This window comes from Manis pentadactyla (genome assembly GCF_030020395.1).
Source record: "Manis pentadactyla isolate mManPen7 chromosome 15 unlocalized genomic scaffold, mManPen7.hap1 SUPER_15_unloc_1, whole genome shotgun sequence".
NCBI lineage: Eukaryota > Metazoa > Chordata > Mammalia > Pholidota > Manidae > Manis > Manis pentadactyla.
The window spans coordinates 3,894,585-3,917,549 of NW_026644588.1; the positions used below are offsets into that span (position 1 = coordinate 3,894,585).

The window sequence follows — 22,965 nt, forward strand, 5'->3', positions numbered from 1 at the left end:
TGATCGCACAGCCGCAGTCCTGTCCGGGCCCCCCAGGCGACGGGAACTTGCGAGCCCGGATCAGAGCTCAGCAGCCCCTCCCTACTTGTCTGGAGTAGAACCGGGACAGCATGAAGACCGGTGCTTCAGTCTGGAAAGGAGAACGAAATAGCAAAATGAGAAAGACACCACGGGAAGAGCACAGAGACGATACGCAGTAAGTTGAACAGTGAGAGGCTTTATTTAAAAGGCACACACTTGGACAAAGGGGAGCGTGGCCACCTCAGAGAGGAGGTGCACTTAAGGGCTTGAGATTCTGCCTTTTAAAGCTTTCAAGAATGGGGCACCGGGTGGGAGGGGGTTGTTGGGTGTAGGCCTGTCATGCCGTCTCATGAGGTCTGTCTCCAGTGAGAGGCATATGTCGCCAGCCGCAGTCAGTCCTCTAGATACTCTGTAAGATAAACTTAACACAAGGAATTTCTTGATCCTGTTCTTCTCCAAGATAGTGGTTTTCCTCAAGCAGTGGGGACAGATCAGTTAGGACTGCTCACCCTGCCTTCAGCTAGGCTGTTCGCTGATTACTAAAGAACATGTCAGGAATCTCACCTCCTGACTCCCTGGTGTCTGAAATGGAATCTTAGCCTTAGGATGGAGTCCTTTTTGTTCTTACTATACTGTTTATATCTCAGCATTTTTCATCAGAGGCAGGGAAGTTAATCCTGATGCTTGTCCCATGTCCCTGGCCTGCCTCAAAATGAAGACATGAAGGAATTCGTGAGCCTTAGCGTGGTCTTCATCCGTGGCTGTGTATTGTCATCCTTTGGGGAGTTAAAAACAAAAGGCCTCGGGCTGCACCCCAGAGATAATCAAGTCAGACCTCTGTGGGTGGGGCCCAAGCAGAAGGATTTGCACACAATCCTCAGGGCCTTCCAGAGCGTGGGTGGGGTTGGAAGCTGCCCAGTCAGTCACCAATTTGGGAGGATTAAGTTGGTGTCCCCAAGAGCTCACCTTGAGGAGTAAAGGTGGGCAGGCAAGTCCGGGACAGCCTGTGATAACATCGCCCCCTGCTGAGCAGTCACTGCCTACCTAGAGCTGCCCCAGGAAAGGAGGTTGCCTCTCCTCCCCAAAATCAGTGGGATTAATCTTACCAGTGCTGGGGTCTCTCTCGGATCTTGTCGTAGCTCTCAAAATTTATAACCTGAGCCAATCTCCTACCTGTCTTTATCTGTAAAGCATTTCCCCGTGCCTGCTGGAACCCGTGGCCCCACCTCAGCCATCCACCGAGTACTTTCAACCCTCTTCTCTAGCGGATCTTTCACACTTTTGCTCGAAAATTCCTTCAGTTTTGGTTTTCCCTCCAAAGAGAGTGGGGTGTGTTTATCCATTCACATCCCACTGATGGGGGTTATGTATCCACTTTGCACTTCAGTGCTGAAATCTGACTGCAGTCCATCCTTCATCCCTAAACATCCAGATAATTCAAGACACATGCCATTCGACTGTGGCATCTGCTGCCTCAGAGCAGGGGCTCAGCACCAGGGGAAGTTCTGCCCCTCGGGGGGTATTGGGCAATGTTGGAGACAGCTGGGGGATGACACAGCTGGGAGGGGGGCATCCTACTGCCCCCTAGTGGGTGGAAGCCGAGGATGCTGCTCGACAGCCTCAGTGCACAGGACATTCTCCCACACGCAGTATCAGGCCCCAAATGATGGTGACAAGGTTGAGAAACGCTGCCTTCAGCTGTAGCATCCAGTGCACTTCCTCACTGAAGTTCTCTGCCCTCTCGGTGACCTCTTCTTGTAGACTGCAGGCTGGAATGTTCTTCAGATAGTCACTTGGCTTCTCTCACTTATCCAAACCTCTGCTATGACATCACCTCCTAGGAATGAAAATACGTGTTCCCGCTCAAGGCCCACCCCACAACCAACCCACTGTCCCTAAGCATCTCACCTTCAAAAGCATCCACCAGTCTCCATCCCTTTGCACTGCTCTATTTTTCTCCAGCACATTTATTACTTCTTGGCATTAAGTTATATGTCTCTTTGTTGGAATGTAAGATCTATGGAATCAGGGTCTTTTGTTCCCCATGGAAGCCATCTGTTTACGCAACAAATGTTAACTGGCCAACCAAACCAGTCACTGGTACAGACACCAGGGCTACAGGAAACACAGATGAGCCCACAGGGGTTCAGCGTTTAAGGAGGTTACCGCTACTCAGCTGGAACGCAAGCAAAGGACTGTGGCATTTTAAGCTGATTCAAGTACTCAGTTAACTCATTCATTTCATCTTCAGTGGTTCATTGAGTGCCTGATGTCCAGCCTCTGGGGATACAGGGTAAACAAGTCGTTGCCACTGAGGCCTTTTCCCCCTGCAAGGGCTCTCTAAAGATAAGTAAACACACGCAAAGTCCATTTTTAGATAGTGATGAGAGATGGAGAGAATAAAGCAAGATAAAGTGATGGAGAGTGCCTGGGAGTGCGGGGGCAGGGCGGTGAGGAGCTGCACTTCAGGGCTTAAGACCTGCCTTTTAAAGCTTTCGAGAATGGGGCAACGGGTGGGAAGGGGGCTGTCCTGACCTGAAATCAGGTTGTGTAAGGAGGGCTGGGAAGGGGACAAGGGCCTGGTTTGCTGGTCGGGGAAAGGAAGAAGTCCAAGAAGTCTGTGGACGGGGCAGGCCAGCGGACCTGTGAGAAAGTGCGTAGGTCTCTGTCCCTGGTAAGTGACCTCCAGGGAGCGCTGTCCACGGGGAAGACCCCCCCAGTACCTGGGTAGAGAGGATGCTCTAGACCAGTGCTTGTGTCATGAGCCCTGATATGGGGCCTCACGTGACACCACCTCCGCCCAAGGGATTCACTCTGGGTTGGAGATGGCATGGCGATCCGTGCGTGGCTAGGATTGACAGCGTGCACTGCAAACAGAAACTGCTGCCACTCTGGAGTCGCCTGTTAGAAGCTCAGCTCCGGCATGACACTGCTGGCCTTGGAGATGCAATGTATGCATCGAGTCGACCGTCAGTGTGAGGTGCCGTGCCCCTAGCAGCTAGAATACACTAGCCTCGCTATCAAGGGGTGGACACAGACTTGGCTTTCATCACCATCGTGTCTAGGGACCCGGCTGAAGAATTTGTGTCTCCCGTCCCCCATCCTTGGGATCTACGAGATGATGAGTCTTCACTTTCAGGCCGGGGACACATCTTCCAGGAAACACAGTCAGGGTTCCTGCCTGGTTACCGGGGGCTTTGGGTGCTGATGAACCAGTGGGCAGATAGATGGGTCACTTTGCTGGCATGGATGACCAACCATGATGATTACCAGGAACCAGGGTCACTGCTGCATCCCAGGGCCAGGACGTGCCCCAGGCTCCCATCCTGAGGTATCACGTATGCTCTTCAGCAGGCTTCCCAGCAAGGGAATCCAGCCCCACCGCACACAGCATGCCCTACAGTGACATATCCAGGGGCTTCCTTCCCTTCTGCGTCTTACTGTCCCTGCCACTTCCCTCTTTTTTGGGGGCGGGGGGATTGTCTTCCAAATAAACATCTTGAACTCAAGTCCTTGTCAGGCTCTGATGTGGGGAATCCAAATTAAGACAGTATCCCTTGGATACACAGAATGGGGAAGAAATGCAAGAAACGGAGACAAAAGGGAAAGGTCTCCATACCCCTAAAAAAATGTATCAGTTACTGAAATAAAATAGCCAGAGTACGAAAGACTCAGACAGAACCACGGAAAGAAAGGGGAGTGAATGCAATGGCTTTCCCCACTCATTTGTCCTCCCCACTTGTTTATACCGCCTCTGAATTCTTTCGAACACTAAAGTAATTCTTTCAGGGAAAAGACGTGGTGGCCCCGGAGTCTACCGAAGTGCATGTGGTGAAGACAGCTGCTCCCGCGGCACCGAGCCTCAGGCTGTGACCACATCCTCCCTCAAGTCACCCAAGGAAATACACCGGTGATGACTCCTTTCCAACTGAGAACAGGAGGGTCCCTGAGTGCGGGCTCGGGTCACTGGGTGGGACGGAGCAGCTCGGCCTGCCGCGGCCGGCCATTCCCTGCGGCGGAGCTGGGGGCCCGGCCTGCGTCTGAGGGACAGGATCCCGCAGCGATGGGACAGAGCGGCGTGCCCCGACGCGGGGGCAGCGAGGGCCTCGGGCGGCAGATCAGGAGAATGTGATGGAGGGCTGGCGGGAGCACGTTCCTGGGGCGGGGACGGCAGGAGCATGCGGGGGAAACCGCGGCCTTGTTCTCGGTGCTGGTGGCCTTGTGACCCAAGTAGTGTTCTTGCTGCCGCCTTTAGGGCCCTGCTCTGTCCCGACTGTGTCTGTGCCTTCTTAAGCCAGAAATGGGGACTGAGCTGTGGGTAGGCGGCACCATCACAGTTCGCTGCCTTCAAGAGCAGCTGCTGGTGCGTCAGAACGTGTGGTTCACACCTTCTCGTCCTAATACGATTAGGAGATGCCCCCCCCTTGCACCTTGCTAGCTGTTTCCAGAAAGAATGAAGGAGAGCTGGGATGGAAATAAAAAGATTACAAGAAAGGGGAGATGAGAACTCTGAAGGCGGATGGAAAGGTGAACTTACCTGCCTAGGAGTATCTTTTGTGTAGCTCGCTAAGATCACTCCGTGGTTGGGTCGGGAAGGTCCAGGGGAGTGTTCTGACTGTGGTCTGGTGTGGGGGGTCCTCCGGGATTATCCTAAAGAGTTTCCAGCCTTAGAGACCCTGAGAAAATTCCTGGGAGGGGGCTGAGAGTGCATGTGATAGACCCAGAGTGAGGATGGGTTCTTTACGCAAGAAAGGATCTTGGTAGCTGGCCTGGCTGGACAGACTGAAGGGAAGGACAGGACAGATAACTGGCAGGTCCTGTACATCAGTGGCTTTCAAATCCTTTTCCCTCAGTCTCATAATAAGAAATAGAATTTCCAACATGATTCCATACACAAACACATGTCCCTAAACACTTGTGCAACATACTTATGTTTTCTGATCTATTTTTTGTCTACTCTTCCTTTAAAAAATTTGAACATAACTAACCCATGGGTTCACTAATTTGTCATGACCTGGAGTTTTCAAGCCACTGCTGGAGTGAGGAAAGGACAGTCTTTTTACTGAATGGTTCTGGAACAACTGAACGCCCTCTACCTCACCATGTACACAAAATCAATTTAATTGGTTGTAAACTTAAGCGGGAAGGTCAGAACAATGAAATTTACACGAGGGCTTTATGACATTGGGTCTAGGGGAACATCTCTTAAACAGAAGGCAAAAATACCAACCAAAGAAGACCAAAGCATTTCATTCTGTCAAATTAAGCATGTATGTTAATCAGAAAACTATCAAGGCATGCCCCATAGTGTAATGGTAGGTACTGAAATCTGAATTGCCATTCATCTTTTAAAAATCTGACAGATCAACAGAGGAACAAATAAAATCACCTACTGTCCACAATTATGGCACAAAAAATAGATCTTCCCTCTTACCTTACTCATACACACAAATCAAATTCAAGTGAATCACAAATCTAAAGTCAGAAGGAAAAACAATAAGGTTTTTTTAGAAGACAACACAGAAGATCATTTTTATGATATAGGAATAGGCTAAGATTTATTAAAAAGGACCTCAAAATTCTTACAGTGAAAAACGATATATAATTTAGACTATACAAAAATGAAAGACCGCTGTTCTAAAAAGACACCATTAAGGAAGTGAAAAGGCAGTCCACAGAGGGGGAGCAGATACGTCCAACAAAGGGCGTGAGCGTCTTGGTCCATACGCAGGCTGCAAATGGGAGGGGCCTCAACAGGGGAGAAGGAGGGGTGGGGTGGGGTCCCATGTTCTACAGCCCCTACTTCTCAGGGTCCTTGATGATCGCATGGATTCAAACATTTAAAAACCTTGGAGCCATAGGATCCAGCAATCCCACTGCCTTACACACCTGAAAGAACCGAAAGCAGGGTCCCTAAATGATATTTGCACTCCTGTGTTCATAGAGCATTGTTCACAAACGTTAAATCATGCAAGCTACCCAAGTACCCATGGACCAATGAATGGATAAGCAAAATACGGTGTACGCATACCAGGGAATATTATTCAGTCCTAAAAAGGAAGGAAATCTGACCCCTGCTACCACATAGTCGAGTCTTGAGGACATCGTTCTAAGTGAAACAGCCAGATGTGAAAGAACAAATATTGTGTGATTCTACTTCTGTGAAGTACCTAGACTGGTCAAAGTCACAGAGACAGAAAGCTGAAGGGTGATTTTCAGGGGCTTGGGGAGAAGGGATAGGAGTCATTATTTAATGGGGACGGAGTTTAAGTTTTGCAAGATGAAAGAGTTCTGGAGATTGGTTGCACAAAATGTGAATGCACTTAACATTACTAAACAATTCCCTGAAAAAGGGTTAAGATGGCAAATGTTATGTCACATGTATTTGTAGGGGCCAAGGGCAGGCTGCCCCAAAACTGCCACTTTGGAATATTGATAATCTTGAATTCGAAGTTACTTAAGAAACAGCCAGGTCAAGAACACTCTGACCCTCCCTTGTCTCCAGAAAGCAGGAACTCAGTCTCCCAGGTGGAGGGTACACTCCCTGCACAAGAAGCAGAGCCACCCCAGCTCTGAATTCCAGTGCATGTCACTCTGCGAGCAATGACACAAAGCCACCAGGTGGCAGGGTCCCTGGAGCAGATGTGCGTGGACTGTGAGCCCTCCTGAGAGTCAGGCCACACATACCAGGAAGGGGGGGAGCAACGGCGATGACCATGGTGGTGATCATTGCCGCCCCTTTTTCACAGAGGAGGAGAGGGCACGGGGCATGTAGCTTGCGCAGAATCAGACGGCTGATATGGCGGCAGCTGGGTCTGAACCTGGGTGACGTGGCCTCAAAGGTCAGCTCTGTTCTCCACTTGGCTCATCAGTGTAGCGGTGGCTGCATGCCGGACACTGTTCTGGGAAGTTCGGCTTGGTTCTCTTCAAGCAAGCCTTCCAGTAACACTGAAGTGTATTACAGGTCTTCCCGTTTGGAGAAACCAAGCTGCTGAGATGGATGACTCACCCGAGAGGTCCTTTTCCCACCTCTCCGTGGAACTGGTCTCGTGCCCGATCCCCAGGGCCAAAGGGATGGAACTGATGGTTCCCTGTCTTCTTTTCCCCGCAGACCGGAGCCTCCCCAACACCGTCTGGGATGCTGTGTCAGGGTGTTCGCCGGCTTGGTCAGAAGCTGGTCCGCAGGAGGCCCCTGGAGCCGTGGGAGGGGGCCAAGAGCTCCTTGGCCCGCTGCCTGACCACCCTGGATCTGGTGGCCCTGGGCGTGGGCAGCACCCTGGGAGCGGGTGTGTACGTCCTGGTTGGCGAGGTGGCCCGGGACAAAGCCGGACCAGCGATCGTTGTCTGCTTCTTGGTGGCCGCCCTGTCTTCCATGCTGTCCGGGCTCTGCTACGCGGAGTTTGGGGCCCGCGTGCCTTGCTCCGGCTCCGCGTACCTCTACAGCTATGTCACCGTGGGGCAGCTGTGCGCCTTCATCACCGGCTGGAACCTCATACTCTCCTACGGCCTTGGTGAGGTGATGGGGCCGGGGGAAGGCCTGGGGGACGCAGGGGGCTTAAGATCAGGAAACTAGGACAGGGGACTGGCATCTCCACCTTCCTTCATGAGCACCTTGTTGTCTCCTTGGTGCGTGGGCCACAGTGCAGGAAACCCCCCGAACATCACTCTGCTCGACTCCGTCCTGCTGGAAACGCGGGGAGCAGTCAGCCCTCTGCAAGGCTCCCTCCCGCAGCCCTTCGACGCTGGGCTCAGCTGTTGCCTCTGTAGGGTTTTCCAGGCTCTCCCCGCCCCTGACTTAGGAGTCAACCCTCCTCCTCCTCCAGCCCTCCCAGCCCCGCCGTCCTTCCTTTCCTTACATGACGCTCATCTGACGTTAAATAGTTGGCCTATTTTGTGAATTTCCTGTGTCTGCTCTCCCCACCCCACGAAAAGAAACTCTTTGATGTTAGATCTGTCGTGTGTACGTCTCCCCAAAAATGCATCCATGGCGCCCAGTCGGGGTTCTGCTTACCTCGTCAGCACCGCCTCCCGGTCCCTTGCAGGCGCTGCCAGCGTGGCCAGGGCCTGGAGCTCTGCCTTTGACAGCCTGCTTGGGAACCGCATCTCAGGGTCGCTGCCGGAGGGCTTCTCTCTGCACGTGCCCCATGTCCTGGCCAAGTACCCAGACTTCTTCGCGCTGGGCCTGGTGCTGCTGCTTAGCGGTGAGGCAGGGGCCGGGGACAGGGCGGGCGGGGAGGCGGGGAGACCGGACACTGTCCGCGGTGCCCGCCCTTGGCACTGCCAGCTCTTCAGGCTGAACCGTTCCGTGGTGTGGACGGTGGCCTGTTCGTTTCGGCTTGTTTTTTGAATCACTGTCAGATGTTGAGCAGCATCCCCGGCTTCAACTCAGTAGGTGCCAGTGGCCCCCGCCCCGCAAACTGCAACGATCCAGATCCTCCCAGACGTGGCCAAATCACCCCCAGCTGGGAATCATGTACTTAGACTGACCGATGAGTTTCTTCCTCTGTATGAGACCTAAGGTTTTTTTTAATTGAGGTGAAATACATATAACTCAAAATTAACCCTTTTATTTTGCTGTTCTTCCCAGCTTTATTGAGATGTAACTGACACACGGTTCTGTAAGCTTAAGGTGCACGACGTGGTGAACCGGTACACGTATGGCCTGGGAGGTGGTCGCCTCGTAAGAAATGGGCCGTCTCGGAGGGGACAGCTCAGCAGCACTTATGACCCACACGCTGTGCCACTGCCACCTCTGGCTCCGGGGCACTTTCTTGCCCCTGGAGGAAGCCCCAGCTAACCACCAGGCCACTGTCTGCCTCTGCGGTTTGGGTCGCACTGGGTATTTAATGGCCCGCCCTCCCCACAGGACTGCTGGCGCTGGGAGCTAGGGAGTCCGCCCTGGTCACTAAGATGTTCACGTGCGTGAACCTCCTGGTTCTGGGCTTCGTCATCGTCTCTGGCTTCATAAAAGGAGATCCGCACCACTGGCAGCTCACGGAGCAGGACTACAAATTGGCCACGCTGGGGTCCAATGACACGCACAGGTCAGGAGGCGCCGGCCGCCGTGGGGGACGCACGGTCCTGAGCGGGCCGCCCCACGCAGACGGCTGAGCGCGCCTCCCGGCCTCTTCCTCCTGCCTCCCTCCCCACAGCCTGGGCCCTCTGGGCTCTGGGGGCTTTGCGCCGTTTGGCTTTGACGGGATTCTCCGCGGAGCAGCCACGTGTTTCTTCGCCTTTGTTGGTTTTGACGGCATTGCCACTACAGGTAACACGGCCGTTCTCTCCCTTCGGGGCTGGGCACAGCGGGGCTGCCCTCGGGCGCAGGGCTGGTGGGAGGTCGTCCCTCCGGGTTCTGCGCCTTCAGCCCAGAGGGCTTTCCTGAGCCGGCACTCCCACCCACCGCAGGGGAGGAGGCCCGACACCCCCGGCGTTCCATCCCCTGGGGCATCGTGATCTCACTCCTCGTCTGCTTCCTGGCCTATTGCGGTGTCTCCGCGGCTGTCACCCTCCTGATGCCCTACTACCAGGTCGATCCCAGCATCCCCTTGCCGCAGGCCTTTCTCCACGTCGGATGGGGCCCTGCCAGATACGCAGTGGCTGTCGGCACCCTCTGTGCTCTGTCATCCAGGTCAGCGCCCGGGCGTCCTCCCCTCTGCGGTGGGCCTCGCAGGGGTCTGCCCTGGGGCTTGAGAGCTGGGGGAGAGGCGGCCGGCCCTGCGAGGCCGGGAGCAGGAGCCCCGGGGGCCCTCCTCCTCGGCGCCCTCACACACGTTCCGTCTCCTCCAGCCTCATGGGTGCCCTGTTCCCAATGCCGCGGGTCATCTACGCGATGGCAGTCGACGGACTCCTTTTCCGGGGACTTGCCCGGACCCACGCCCGCAGGCACACCCCCATCATCGCCACCATCGTTTCTGGCACTCTTGCAGGTGAATAAATAAGACCCCCGCTTCTCGGATCAGCTTCCTCATCTTGGGCACTTCCCGGGTTCCTCACCCGGTCCCCTCATTCTGCCCCCATTCTAGCTTTCATGGCATTCCTCTTTGAGCTCAGCGACCTTGTGGACCTCGTGTCAATAGGGACCCTGCTTGCTTACTCCCTGGTGGCCTTTTCTGTCCTCGTCCTCAGGTGAGACCCCACTGCACCTTGACTGGGGGCCTTGGGCTCATGGCGACGACGGGGGTCTAATCCTCAGTCGGTGCATGGGAAAGAGGTGCGTTCTGCTGCCTGATGGTGGATGTGTGGGGGCTGCTGTTAACAGTGCCTTACTACGTCTTACTCAGGTACCAGCCAGACCAGAATGTAAGCAAGGAGCAGAAAACAGTGGTGGAAATAACTGAGATAAAGCCTGAATGTGAAGCAGGTTCTCTGGAGTCCGCACCTGAGGCAGGAAGCTCACAGACTCCACAGAGTTGGGGCAACCCCGCCAGCACCATGCCTACTCTGAGGTCTGGCCGCATCGTCTATGGGTGTGCCTCACTGCTTGGTGAGTGGTGGGATTTCTCTCTGGTGGCAATTGATATCAACGGGGTCTTTGGCAGCAGAGTCGCCTTGGAGAGGCCACAGCCCTCCCGGTGTGGCGGTTTTGGGGAAGGACACGACCAAGGTCTGGCACACTCGGCCCCGGGCTGGACTGGTCTCCTCCACCCTGACCTTGTAGCTCTGCTGCTGACGGGCCTGGGTCTGATTCTGGCCCAGTGGCCGGGCCTGCTGTCCTCTGGGGACCCCAGATGTGCGACAGTGGTGGGGCTGCTGCTTCTGCTCATCTCGGGGACCACCGTCGCCATTTGGAGACAGCCCCAGAACCACACTTCTCTTCACTTCAAGGTAGGCTACTCTACCCCCAAACTGTCCTTCAGTGAATAAGCTCTGCATGCTTGACCTAAACCTTCCAGGGAAGGGAGCTGCTGAAACCGACCCACTCCCGATCCACGCTTGGCCCTTTACAAGTCCTGTCCCCAGCCCCTGCCTCTTTGGGGGCATCCAGTGGGAACCCACCATGAGCAGGCCCGAGCATGCAGCCCAATTGATGGGGTCTCCTTCCCACCCAGGCGGGGAGGGGCTCTCCCGGCAGACACCTGAGGTCACTTTGCCCCCAGGTCCCTGCCCTACCTGTCCTCCCCGTGCTGAGCATCTTTGTGAACATTTATCTGATGATGCAGATGACCGCTAGGACCTGGGCCCAATTTGGTGTCTGGATAGTGATCGGTGAGTGGCTTTCTGGGGAGAAAGGCCCCCCTGGGACTGAACCCAACCTCTTACCACTACCTTGCCCCAGATCCCGCACTAGGAGTCCTGTTGAGCATTTACAAATGATGAGAGCGCCTCCTCTTCCATGTCTCGGTCTCGTTCCCCTACTAGGGTTCGCCATGTACTTTGGATATGGGATCCGGCACAGCTTGGAGAAGGGTGATCGACAGCCACCAGCCTCAAGCTCCCAAACTCTCCACAGAAACATCCCTAGTGGTGAATTGGTTTAACCATAGGAAAGAGAGGCCATGTAGAGTCCCCACACACACTGGAGGGATCTTCTGCTTCGGCGGAGACTTGGAGCCACTATGCAGTGTGAAGGACACATTTAGAACCCTGTATTTATTGCCAGTGCCTGTAATAATTCTTAAGTAAACTTTTAGAAGCGGAATATACACACAGAAAAGTGTGTACTTTTAAGTCTGCTGCAAGATAAATTTTTGCAAAGAAAGTATAACCATGTAGTAACTAGCAACCATAGGAAGAAATAAAATATGACCTGGGCATAAGAGGTGCCTTGTGCCTGCTTCTAGTGAAAACGCAAAGATTGCTACATGGGAAGAAAAGGCAGGATTCAACTACATATTGTGTTGTAAATTGCACTGAAAATATTAGGACACACAAATGGCTGGGGGGAGATATGAACAGAAGACACATCATGCAAACAGGAACCTAAGGAGGCTGGCACAGCCTTATTAATACAAAGTAGACTTTATGATAGAAAATGGTAGCAGATCAGGATCATTTCATAATGATAAAGAGAAGTGATCATTTCAATCTCTCCCTCCCTCAGCGTTACTGAGATATAACGGACATGTAACGTATAAGTGATCATTGTTCTCTACCCGGCTGTCACAGACTCTTTTAGTGTCACACAAGAGGCGACAAGGAAACGTTAAGTGAAAAAAAAAAACCAACCCACACTGCCAGACACAGGGGCTGGGAATGGGAAGTAATGGTGTAGTTGATACTGCTTTGAAAACTAGAGGAGGATTAACAGAAAAACCACCATCTTGCAGTCCTAATGAAATTACAGGATTAGGAAACACTGATGATGAAGACAGTTGGGCGAATGTTGAACAGAAAAGGCTGATGTCGCCTGATTGTCATTCTTATCACACTGTGGGACAACCAGACATCACGGGCATCCCCACATGCTGTAACGGCAGGACAGGACACTACCCACATATCCATGGTGAAAAACGGAATCAGAATGCAATCGAGCCTCCAGATCAACTGTCAGCTCATAGACAACATAAGGGACAGAGCCCCGTATCAACTGAAAACACAGCCAAAACCAGAAGGGGCAATGCTCCAGGAAAAAAGAAATGGTATTAATTTTCTGTAAGTGATATGACCAAAACTGGAGAGTTAATAGTTGCAAATTAAATGTAACTTACTAGACAGAAGAGTCAGAGGCAGTCATTTGGACCAACAACCTACCTTGTCTTTTCCAAGACAGAATTCATATCCTATCACCCAATTTTTTTGAGTATGATAATGGTATATGGTTAAGTTTTTAAAAATTACGTAAGATTTTGGATGTGCTTTAACATACCTCAGCCAAGGAAGAAAAAGCCGTTTGGATTTGATTTAGAACAAACTCAGAGAGCATTGTGAGATTTGAATTACAGGGTACTGAGCTCATTATAAAAATTCATGACATATTCTTATATAAAAGTGGTTCCTACAGGTCAGTGTATGGTGTCTAGTGCCTATCGGTAATATGCTCCTTTGACGTGAATACTGGACTTAGTCGCGGTGGTCTCAGTGAAGTTCTGCAGGTAACAGCCACTTTGCAGTGGGTGGAGGACTTCACAGTCTTGAGAACACAGAAAGATGGAGCGGCTACCTACGCAAACGTAGCCGTCAGGAAGCCGGCATCGGCAGTTTCCCTCCTACAAGTATTCACTGCTCACAACGTTCCAGGTGTCTCCTGGGGCTGCGAATGTCCCATGGACTTGTCCTTGAGCTTTGCCTCATCCTAATAACGCGGTGCTCCTTCCAGCACCTCTCCAGAGACGGTCAGCAGTGAATGTGCCTTCCACCAAGGAGCCCGAGGAGAGGGGAGGGTCTTTGGGGAAGGTGATGTGTCTAGTGCTGTGAGTGACGTGCCCTTGTAGGTGGGCAGCGGAGACAAAGGCCTGTGCATTCAAGTGCTGGAAAACATTGACAAATTGTACTAGAGAACAGTGGTGTCCAAAAAAATGTAGAGAGCCACATACGTAACTTACTTAACATTTTCTATTATCATAAAAAAATAGGCAAAAATAAACAGGCAAAATTGACTTTAATAATTTAGCCCAATTTATCCAAAATGTTATCGTTTCGACATGTAATGAATGTAAAAGTTGTGAATGAGGTATTACCTGGTTTAGGGCAGTGGTCAGCTTTTGCAGGTCTCCTGCCGTCTCACATTCCAGCCCCTCCCCCTCCTGTTTTACAACCTTTTAAAAATAAAAACTCTTATCCTCTAGGCCATACAAAAAAGGCCACAGGCAACATTTGGGCCACGGGCCAGTTTAGTTTACCTGACCAGTGCACTAAACCAGCTAAGCATGGAAGAAAATTCTAGAGCAACATCATCCACCATGGTAGCCAAAAGCCACATTGCAATTGAGCACTTGAAATGTGGCCAGTTGGTTAAAGTAAATGTAAAGTATCACACTGGGGTTTGCAGACTGTTGAGAAATTAAAAGGTAAAATACCTCATTCCCTCCTGGCACTGCAAGCTCCAAGGGGTACAGGTCCTGGCGTGGGCAGGATCACTGTGCAGCCGCAGCAGCCACTCCAAAGCCCAGGCAGATGACTTCAAGCTGTGTGTGAGCCCTGGGTCCACCTGAGGCTAAAGCCAGTGACCCTCTGAGTGAGTCAATCCCTTCTCCCTCTCCCACCCCGCCCTCTCAGGCTGCTGCGAATGACGTCTTGGCTCATTGAACCACGATCCCTGCCTACTATATGCCCTTCCCACTTCCTGTCCATGACCATCCATTCAGACGGCGTCCCTGCGTCTGCCACGCTCACCTGAGGCCCACCCTCTCCGTGATGCACGGTTCTCCCCCTTCCTCACACCTGTCGTCCTCAGGGTCCTCCTCCCCCTGTCCCTTCCTCCCTGCCCGCCATCTCTGGTTTGTGCAGGAGGGTTTGGAAGACAGTCTACCTACAGCCGTCCCCTGAAGCAGAGGGTACCCCGCCCCTGGGTAAACCGAGCATGGGCCCTACTTCAACCCCGGATTCTGGGTCCTCCGTCTGCCTTTCTGGACAGACCTCTGGACTCTGCCCACCGCCACGCCCCAGGCCAGGGCTCTCCCGCTGGCTTCCGCGCCCACCCTGCGTCTCCCAGGCCACACTCCCAAGCACGCCAGGCCTCCGGCTCTCGCACACTCGCCTCCTTGAGCTCCTCGTCTCCCAGCACGTGTCTGAGCACCATGTGCCCCTTGCATGCACCAGGCCTTCCTGCTGTCAGTCCTGCCCCAGTTTCTCACTCACTCTGGGGCACAGGCCCTCCCCCTCCACATTCTCAGATGCCCCAGGGCTCCCTCATTCCAGGACTGTCTAAGATGGCTAACTGCCCCAGGACTGATGTGAGTTCCTGGCCCCCTCCCCAGGGCCACTGCTCACACATCCGTTGAGGGTTGCCTCCTGGCTCTGCAGTGGGCACTGTGGCACCGGGTGTAGGTGTGTGCTGGCTCAGCTCTCTGAGCAGGTCATGTTTCAATATGCAACAGAGGCCAGTTCACATGCAATTTTAATTCAGCCATTTTGGTGACTGTCCAGTGACATCACATGGTGGGGTGGCCACACTTCCTTGAGAAATGGGCTGCACAGATCAGCACTCACTGGCCACGTGTGTCGTCCAGGCCCCTGCCCTCTTTAATGGGCGTTACTACTGACTGGAGGGAGTCTCTGTTTTCTGAGCCCTTTGTTGGGTGGGTGCTCTGTATTTTCTGAGCTGTCAGGTCTATGTCCAGGAAATGCCATCTCTCCATCTTCTGCTTTTTCACCACCTTCGTGGTGTCAAGGAACAGAACTTTGTACTTTTGATGAAATCCAGCCTACATTTTGTGTCTTCAGTGTACTGAAAAACACTGCCCGCCCCAAGGTTGTGACAATAACCTCCTACGTTTCCTCCAGAAGTCCAATAGTCTTTTCTACCCACAGGGGGTCTTCCTGTAACAATTCATGGTCACAATGATAAGCGCAACGGCTACTATTTATTGAGCTCACATAACATCCCAGATACACTTTTCCAGGAGTTTATACATACCACATGTAACCACACACAACAGCAGTACCAGGCAGGTACGACCATCCCCACATCACAAATAATGCACAGGGTGATGACAGGTGACCTTCCTGGTGTCCTGCAGACAGCTGACCGGTGGGAAGGGGATGCTGGCAGGCAGGGGACAGGCCACAGCAAAAGGCTTTCCCACGTATGTTACATGAGCAGGGCCATTCCCTAGAATGAATCTGACAGCAAATGCATTCATCAAAGGAACCTATCCAGTTAAAAAAAATCCACACTTTGTATGTTGTGACCAGTGAGAAAAACTGATCTCTCCATCCTCCAAACTGAACTCTAACATGACCGATATTCTACACGCAGGAGACACATGAGGCCTTCTTCCGTGAAACGGTGTCAGGAATCTCCCTCATCACATGGGAGGGGTGAGAGCTGCAGAGGCCTGGGCACCTCCTTTGTACTCAGAAGGGTTCTCGACAGCGTGAACTGCCTGACGTTCTCTAAGATGGTCTGCACGGCTACATGCCTGCCCACACTCTGTATGCTCATAAGGTTTCTCCCCTGTATGGATTTTCTGATGCTGTGAGCTGATGGCCGTGGCTGAGGGCCTTCCCACACTCTTTACATTCATAGGGCTTCTCCCCTGTATGAATCCGCTCGTGTTTGACGAGGCTTGGCCCGTAAATAAAGGCCTTCCCATATTGCTTGCATCTGTAAGGCGTTTCGCCCGTGTGAATTCTCTCGTGCTGGGTGAGGTGGTAGCCACAGTTAAAGGCCTTCCCTCACTCTGCACATTTATAGGGCTTCTCGCCCGTGTGGATCCGTTTGTGAACGACCAGGCTCGAGCCCCACCGGAAGGCCTTCCCGCAGTCCTTGCACATGTAGGGCTTCTCGTCCGTGTGGACCCGTTTGTGAACGACCAGGCTCGAGCCCCACCGGAAGGCCTTCCCGCACTCCCGGCACTCGTAGGGCTTCTCGCCGGTGTGGATCCTCTTGTGCAGCACGAGGGTTGAGCCGAAGACGAAGGTCTTCCCGCAGTCCTTACACCCGTAGTACTCCCCGGCGTGGAACCTCTGGTGCTGGGTGAGCTGGTTGCCGCGCCGGAAGGCCTTCCCGCAGTCCTTGCACGTGTAGGGCTTCTCACCCGTGTGGATCCGCTTGTGAAGGACTAGGTTCGAGCGCCACCGGAAGGCCCTCCCGCAGTAGTTGCATGTGTACGGCTTCTCGCCCGTGTGGATCTTCTGGTGCTGGGCGAAATGTTTGCCATGCAGGAAGGCCTTCTTGCACTCTTTGCACACATAGGGCTTCTCGCCCGTGTGAATCTTCTGGTGCTGAGAGAGCTGGTAGCCCCGGCTGAAGGCCTTGCCGCATTCCTTACATGCATGGGAGTTCTCCCTGTTAAGAAGCTTCTGCTGTGGTCTAACAGGGGTGTTTTCTCTATAAGGGGGTGTTTTCCCGGAGTTGACAGTCATTTGGTTGAATATTCCCTCCTGAGGGCCCTGTCGTCCTTCAAACTCACCTTCACGTGTCCAATCAGAGCCGAGGGACTTGCTTATTCCTCTGGAGTCCCTCTTGGGAAATCTTTTTGAATAGATGCTCTTTTCTGCAGGCAATCTCCTGGTCTCATACGGTGACTCCAAATCTGGGGAAAAAAGTAACATATTTTGTTTCCTTTTAAGAAAACAAAAAAGAACAAACCCAAAACTTCTCTAGTAATAAAACTTCTGCAGTGGAATAAACAGGCATCAGCCAGGGCCCCCGTGCAGATGCGAGTCCACTTCTAGCGCCACAATACTTAAAGAGGAAGCACTGGAGACATTCCTACCGGAGTCCAACACGACAGGGACCAGACAGGGCAGATCTCAGGGACCGAGGTAAGGAAGAGTGCTGCTTGCAGACGGTGTGGTGACGGACCTGGGAAACCCAGGAAAACCACACACAGAGCCACTATAAGAGATAAAAATGTTAACAGCTGGGTAGCTGTGCATAGAATCAATTCTGAGATTGATATATGCATATATAAGTAACAGAATTAAAAGTAATTTTGGGAGAGACCCAACACTCAAAAGCAATAAAAGGAAACGACACGTAGGATTAAATTTAATAGAAATGTGGAACACCAGTGAGGAAATGTTTAGAAAAACTTGGACATCCATACAGATACTGACTGCGATACCTCAAACATGTCAAAACCCGGGAGTTAAAACTGATACTGGAAAGTGTTAAACGACCGACTATGGAGCCTGCTGGGATGCCAGCCTTTGTTGTAAAAACTAAGAATTCTGGGATGTAACCACCTGGCAGATGGGGCAGTTTCTCTTCATAGACCTTTCACATTTCTATTAAATTTAATCCTAAAATGTCATCTCCTTTTATTGCTTTTGAGTGCTGGGTCATTTCTTCCAAAATTACTTTTAATTCTGTTACTTACACATACATGTATCAATCCCAGAATTAATTTTATACACAACTACCCAGCTGCTATATATTATTTTATTTTTACTTTTTCTGATTTTTTAAATTTTGTTATCATTAATCTACAATTACATGAAGAACATTATGTTTACTAGGCTCTCCCCTACCCAAGTCCCCCCAACAAACCCCATTAGTCACTGTCCATCAGCATAGTAAGATGTAGAATCACTACTTGTCTTCTCTGTGTTGTACAGCCCTCCCCTTTCCCCCACCCCCCACATTATACATGCTAATCATAATGCCCCCTTTCTTCTTCCCTGCCCTTATCCGTCCCTACCCTCCCATTCTCCCCAGTTCCTTTCCCTTTGGTAACTGTTAGTCCTTTCTTGGGTTCTGTGATTCTGCTGATGTTTTGTTCCTTCAGTTTTTCTTTTGTTCTTATACTCCACAGATGAGTGAAATCATTTGGTATTTGTCTTTCCCCTCCTGGCTTATTTGACTGAGCATAATACCCTCTAGCTCCATCCATGTTGCTGCAAATGGTAGGATTTGTTTTCTTCTTATGGCTGAATAATATTTCATGGTGTATATGTACCATATCTTTATCCATTCATCTCCTGATGGACACTTAGGTTGTTTCCATTTCTTGCAATAAAAAGACAGATAGGGGTGCATCTGTCTTTTTCAAACTGGACTGCTGCATCCTTAGGGTAAATTCCTAGAAGTGGAATTCCTCAGTCAAATGGTAAGTCTATTTTGAGCATTTTGACGAACCTCCATATTGCTTTCCACAATGGCTGAACTAATTTACATTCCCACCAGCAGTGTAGGAGGGTTCCCTTTTCTCCACAACCTCGCCAACATTGTCTTTTGGATGGTAGCCATCCTTACTGGTGTGAGGTGATATCTCATTGTGGTTTTAATTTGCATTTCTCTGATAATAACTAGCGATGTGGAGCATCTTTTCATGTGTCTGTTTCCCATCTGAATTTCTTCTTTGGAGAACTGTCTGTTCAGCTCCTCTGCCCATTTTTTAATTGGATTATTTGCTTTTTGTTTGTTCAGGTGTGTGAGCTCCTTATATATTCTGGACGTCAAGCCTTTATCGGATGTGTCATTTACGAATATATTCTCCCATACTGTAGGATACCTTTTTGTTCTATTGATGGTGTCCTTTGCTGTACAGAAGCTTTTCAGCTTGATATAGTCCAACTTGTTCATTTTTGCTTTTGTTTTCCTTGCCCAGGCAGATATATTCATGAAGAAGTCACTCATGTTTATGTCCAAGAGTTTTTTGCCTATGTTTTTTTCTAAGAGCTTTATGGTTTCATGACTTACATTCAGGTCTTTGATCCATTTCGAATTTACTTTTGTGTATGGGGTTAGACAGTGGTCCAGTTTCATTCTCTTACATGTAGCTGTTCAGTTTTGCCAGCACCATCTGTTGAAGAAACTGTCATTTCCCCATTGTATGTCCATGGCTCCTTTATCAAATATTAATTGACCATATATGTTTGGGTCAATGTCTGGAGTCTCTAATCTGTTCCACTGGTCTGTGGCTCTGTTCTTGTGCCAGTACCAAATTGTCTTGATTACTATGGCTTTGTAGTAGAGCTTGAAGTTGGGGAATGAGATCCCCGCCACTTTATTCTTCTTTCTCAGGATTGCTTTGGCTATTCGGGGTCTTTGGTGTTTCCATATGAATTTTTGAACTATTTGTTCCAGTTCGTGGAAGAATGTTGCTGGTAATTTGATAGGTATTGCATCAAATCTGTATATTGCTTTGGGCAGGATGGTCATTTTGACGATATTAATTCTTCCTAGCCACGAGCATGGGATGAGTTTCCATTTGTTAGTGTCCTCTTTAATTTCCCTTAAGAGTGTCTTATAGTTTTCAGGGTATAGGTCTTTCACTTCTTTGGTTAGGTTTATTCCTAGGTATTTTATTCTTTTTGATGCAATTCTGAGTGGAATTGTTTTCCTGATTTCTCTTTCTATTGGCTCATTGTTAGTGTATAGGAAAGCCACAGATTTCTGTGTGTTAATTTTGTATCCTGCAACTTTGCTGTATTCCTATATCAGTTCTAGTAGTCTTGGAGTGGAGTCTTTAGGGTTTTTTATGTACAATATCATGTCATCTGCAAATAGTGACAGTTTAACTTCTTCTTTACCAATCTGGATTCCTTGTATTTCTGTTTTGTCTGATTGCCGTGGCTAGGACCTCCAGTACTATGTTAAATAACAGTGGGGAGAGTGGGCATCCCTGTCTAGTTCCCGATCTCAGAGGAAAAGCTTTCAGCTTCTCGCTGTTCAGTATGAAGTTGGCTGTGGGTTTATCATATATGGCCTTTATTATGTTGAGGTACTTGCCCTCTATACCCATTTTGCTGAGAGTTTTTATCATGAATGGATGTTGAATTTTGTCGAATGCTTTTTCAGCATCTATGGAGATGATCATGTGGTTTTTGTCTTTCTTTTTGTTAATGTGGTGGATGATGTTGATGGATTTTCGAATGTTGTACCATCCTTGCATCCCTGGGATGAATCCCACTTGGTCATGGTGTATGATCCTTTTGATATATTTTTGAATTCGTTTTGCTAATATTTTATTGAGTATTTTTGCATCTACGTTCATCAGGGATATTGGTCTGTAATTTTCTGTTTTGGTGGGGTCTTTGCCTGGTTTTGGTATTAGGGTGATGTTGGCATCATAGAATGAGTTTGGGAGTATTCCCTCTTCTATTTTTTGGAAAACTTTAAGGAGAATGGGTATATCTTCTCTGTATGTCTGATAAAATTCTGAGGTAAATCCATCTGGCCCAGGTGTTTTTTTCTTGGGTAGTTTTTTGATTACCACTTCAATTTCTTTGCTGGTAATTGGTTTGTTTAGATTTTGTGTTTCTTCCTTGGTCAGTTTTGGAAGGTTGTATTTTTCTAGGAAGTTGTCCATTTCTTCTAGGTTTTCCAGCTTCTTAGCATATAGGTTTTCATAGTAGTCTTTAATAATTCTTTGTATTTCTGTTGGGTTGGTCGTGATGTTTCCTTTCTCATTTCTGATTCTGTTGATGTGTGTTGATTCTCTTTTTCTCTTAATAAGTCTGGCTAGTGGCTTATCTATTTTGTTTATTTTCTCAAAGAACCAGCTCTTGGTTTCATTGATTTTTTCTATTGTTTTATTCTTCTCAATTTTGTTTATTTCTTCTCTGATCTTTATTATGTCCCTCCTTCTGCTGACTTTAGGCCTCATTTGTTCTTCTTTTTCCAATTTTGATAATTGTGACATTAGACTATTCATTTGGGATTGTTCTTCCTTCTTTAAATATGCCTGGATTGCTATATACTTTCCTCTTAAAGACTGCTTTCGCTGCATCCCACAGAAGTTGGGATTTTGTGTTGTTGTTGTCATTTATTTCCATATATTGCTGGATCTCCATTTTAATTTGGTTGTTGATCCACTGACTATTTAGAAGCGTGTTGTTAAGCCTCCATGTGTTTGTGAACCTTTTTGCTTTCTTGGTAAAATTTATTTCTAGTTTTATAACTTTGTGGTCTGAAAAGTTGGTTGGTAGGATTTCAATCTTTTTGAATTTACTGAGGCTCTTTTTGTGGCCTAGTATGTGGTCTATTCTGGAGAATGTTCCATGTGCACTTGAGAAGAATGTGTATCCTGTTGCTTTTGGGTGTAGAGTTCTATAGATGTCTATTAGGTCCATCTGTTCTAGTGTGTTGTTCAGTGCCTCTGTGTCCTTACATATTTTCTGTCCGGTGGATCTGTCCTTTGGAATGAATGGTGTGTTGAAGTCTCCTAAAATGAATGCATTGCAGTCTATTTCCTCCTTTAGTTCTGTTGTATTTGTTTCACATATGCTGGTGCTCGTGTTGGGTGCATATATATTTATAATGGTTATATGCTCTTGTTGGACTGAGCCCTTTATCATTATGTAATGTCCTTCTTTATCTCTTGTTACTTTCTTTGTTTTGAAGTCTATTTTGTCTGATACTAGTACTGCAACACCTGCTTTTTTCTCCCTATTGTTTGCATGAAATATCTTTTTCCATCCCTTGACTTTTAGTCTGTGCATGTCTTTGGGTTTGAGGTGAGTCTCTTGTAAGGAGCATATAGATGGGTCTTGTTTTTTTTATCCATTCAGTGACTCTATGTCTTTTGATTGGTGCACTTAGTCCATTTACATTTAGGGTGATTATCGATAGGTATGTACTTATTGCCATTTCAGGCTTTAGATTCATGGTTACCAAAGGTTCCAGGTTACTTTCCTTACTATCTAAGAGTATAACTTAACTCACTTAGTATGCTGTTACAAATACAATCTAAAGGTTCTTTTCTATTTCTCCTCCTTTTTCTTCCTCCTTCATTCTTTATATATTAGGTATCAAATTCTGTACTTTTTGTCTATCCCTTGATTGACTTTGGGGATAGTCAATTTAATTTTGCATTTGCCTTGCAATCAGCTGCTCCACCCTCCCTACCGTGATTTTACTACTCTGGTGACAGCTATCCACCCCTAGGAACACTTCCATCTATAGCAGTCCCTGCAAAACAGACTGCAGAGATGGTTTGTGGGAGGTAAACTCTCTCAGCTTTTGCTTATCTGGAAATTGTTTAATCCCTCCTTCAAATTTAAATGATAATCTTGCTGGATAAAGTAATCTTGGTTCCAGGCCCTTCTGCTTCATGGCATTAAATACATCATGCCACTCCCTTCTGGCCTGTAAGGTTTCTGCTGAGAAGTCTGATGTTAGCCTGATGGGCTTTCCTTTGTATGTGATCTTATTTCTCTCTCTGGCTGCTTTTAACAGTCTGTCCTTATCTTGATCTTTCCCATGTTAATTACTATGTGTCTTGCTGTTGTCTTCCTTGGGTCCCTTGTGTAGGGGGATCTGTGGATCTCCATGGCCTGAGAGACTATCTCCTTCCCCAGACTGGGGAAGTTTTCAGCAACTACCTCCTCAAAGACACTTTCTATCCCTTTCTCTCTCTCTTCTTCTTCTGGTATCCCTATAATGCGAATATTGTT

At 49.3% G+C, this 22,965-nt stretch overlaps 2 protein-coding genes across 2 annotated transcripts in view; one reads left to right on the top strand and one right to left on the bottom strand.

Moving 5' to 3' along the window:
- The first annotated feature begins 5,935 nt into the window (after positions 1-5,935).
- On the top strand, positions 5,936-13,423 carry LOC118909830 (cationic amino acid transporter 3-like). Its single transcript, XM_057496416.1, has 10 exons — positions 5,936-7,532; positions 8,064-8,222; positions 8,888-9,065; positions 9,174-9,286; positions 9,427-9,649; positions 9,808-9,947; positions 10,044-10,146; positions 10,302-10,504; positions 10,679-10,845; positions 11,118-13,423. Exons 1-10 carry the CDS (start codon positions 7,160-7,162, stop codon positions 11,496-11,498), a joined length of 2,040 nt encoding a protein of 679 aa, XP_057352399.1. The 5' UTR covers positions 5,936-7,159; the 3' UTR covers positions 11,499-13,423.
- Positions 13,424-14,998: 1,575 nt separating this feature from the next.
- Positions 14,999-22,965, bottom strand: part of ZNF331 (zinc finger protein 331) — a 30,687-nt gene continuing 22,720 nt past the window's right edge. Inside the window, 2 exon segments of the mRNA XM_057496412.1 lie at positions 14,999-16,098; positions 16,100-17,156. Of these exon segments, the coding sequence (XP_057352395.1) occupies positions 15,927-16,098; positions 16,100-17,156 (1,229 nt within the window). The 3' untranslated portion in view covers positions 14,999-15,926.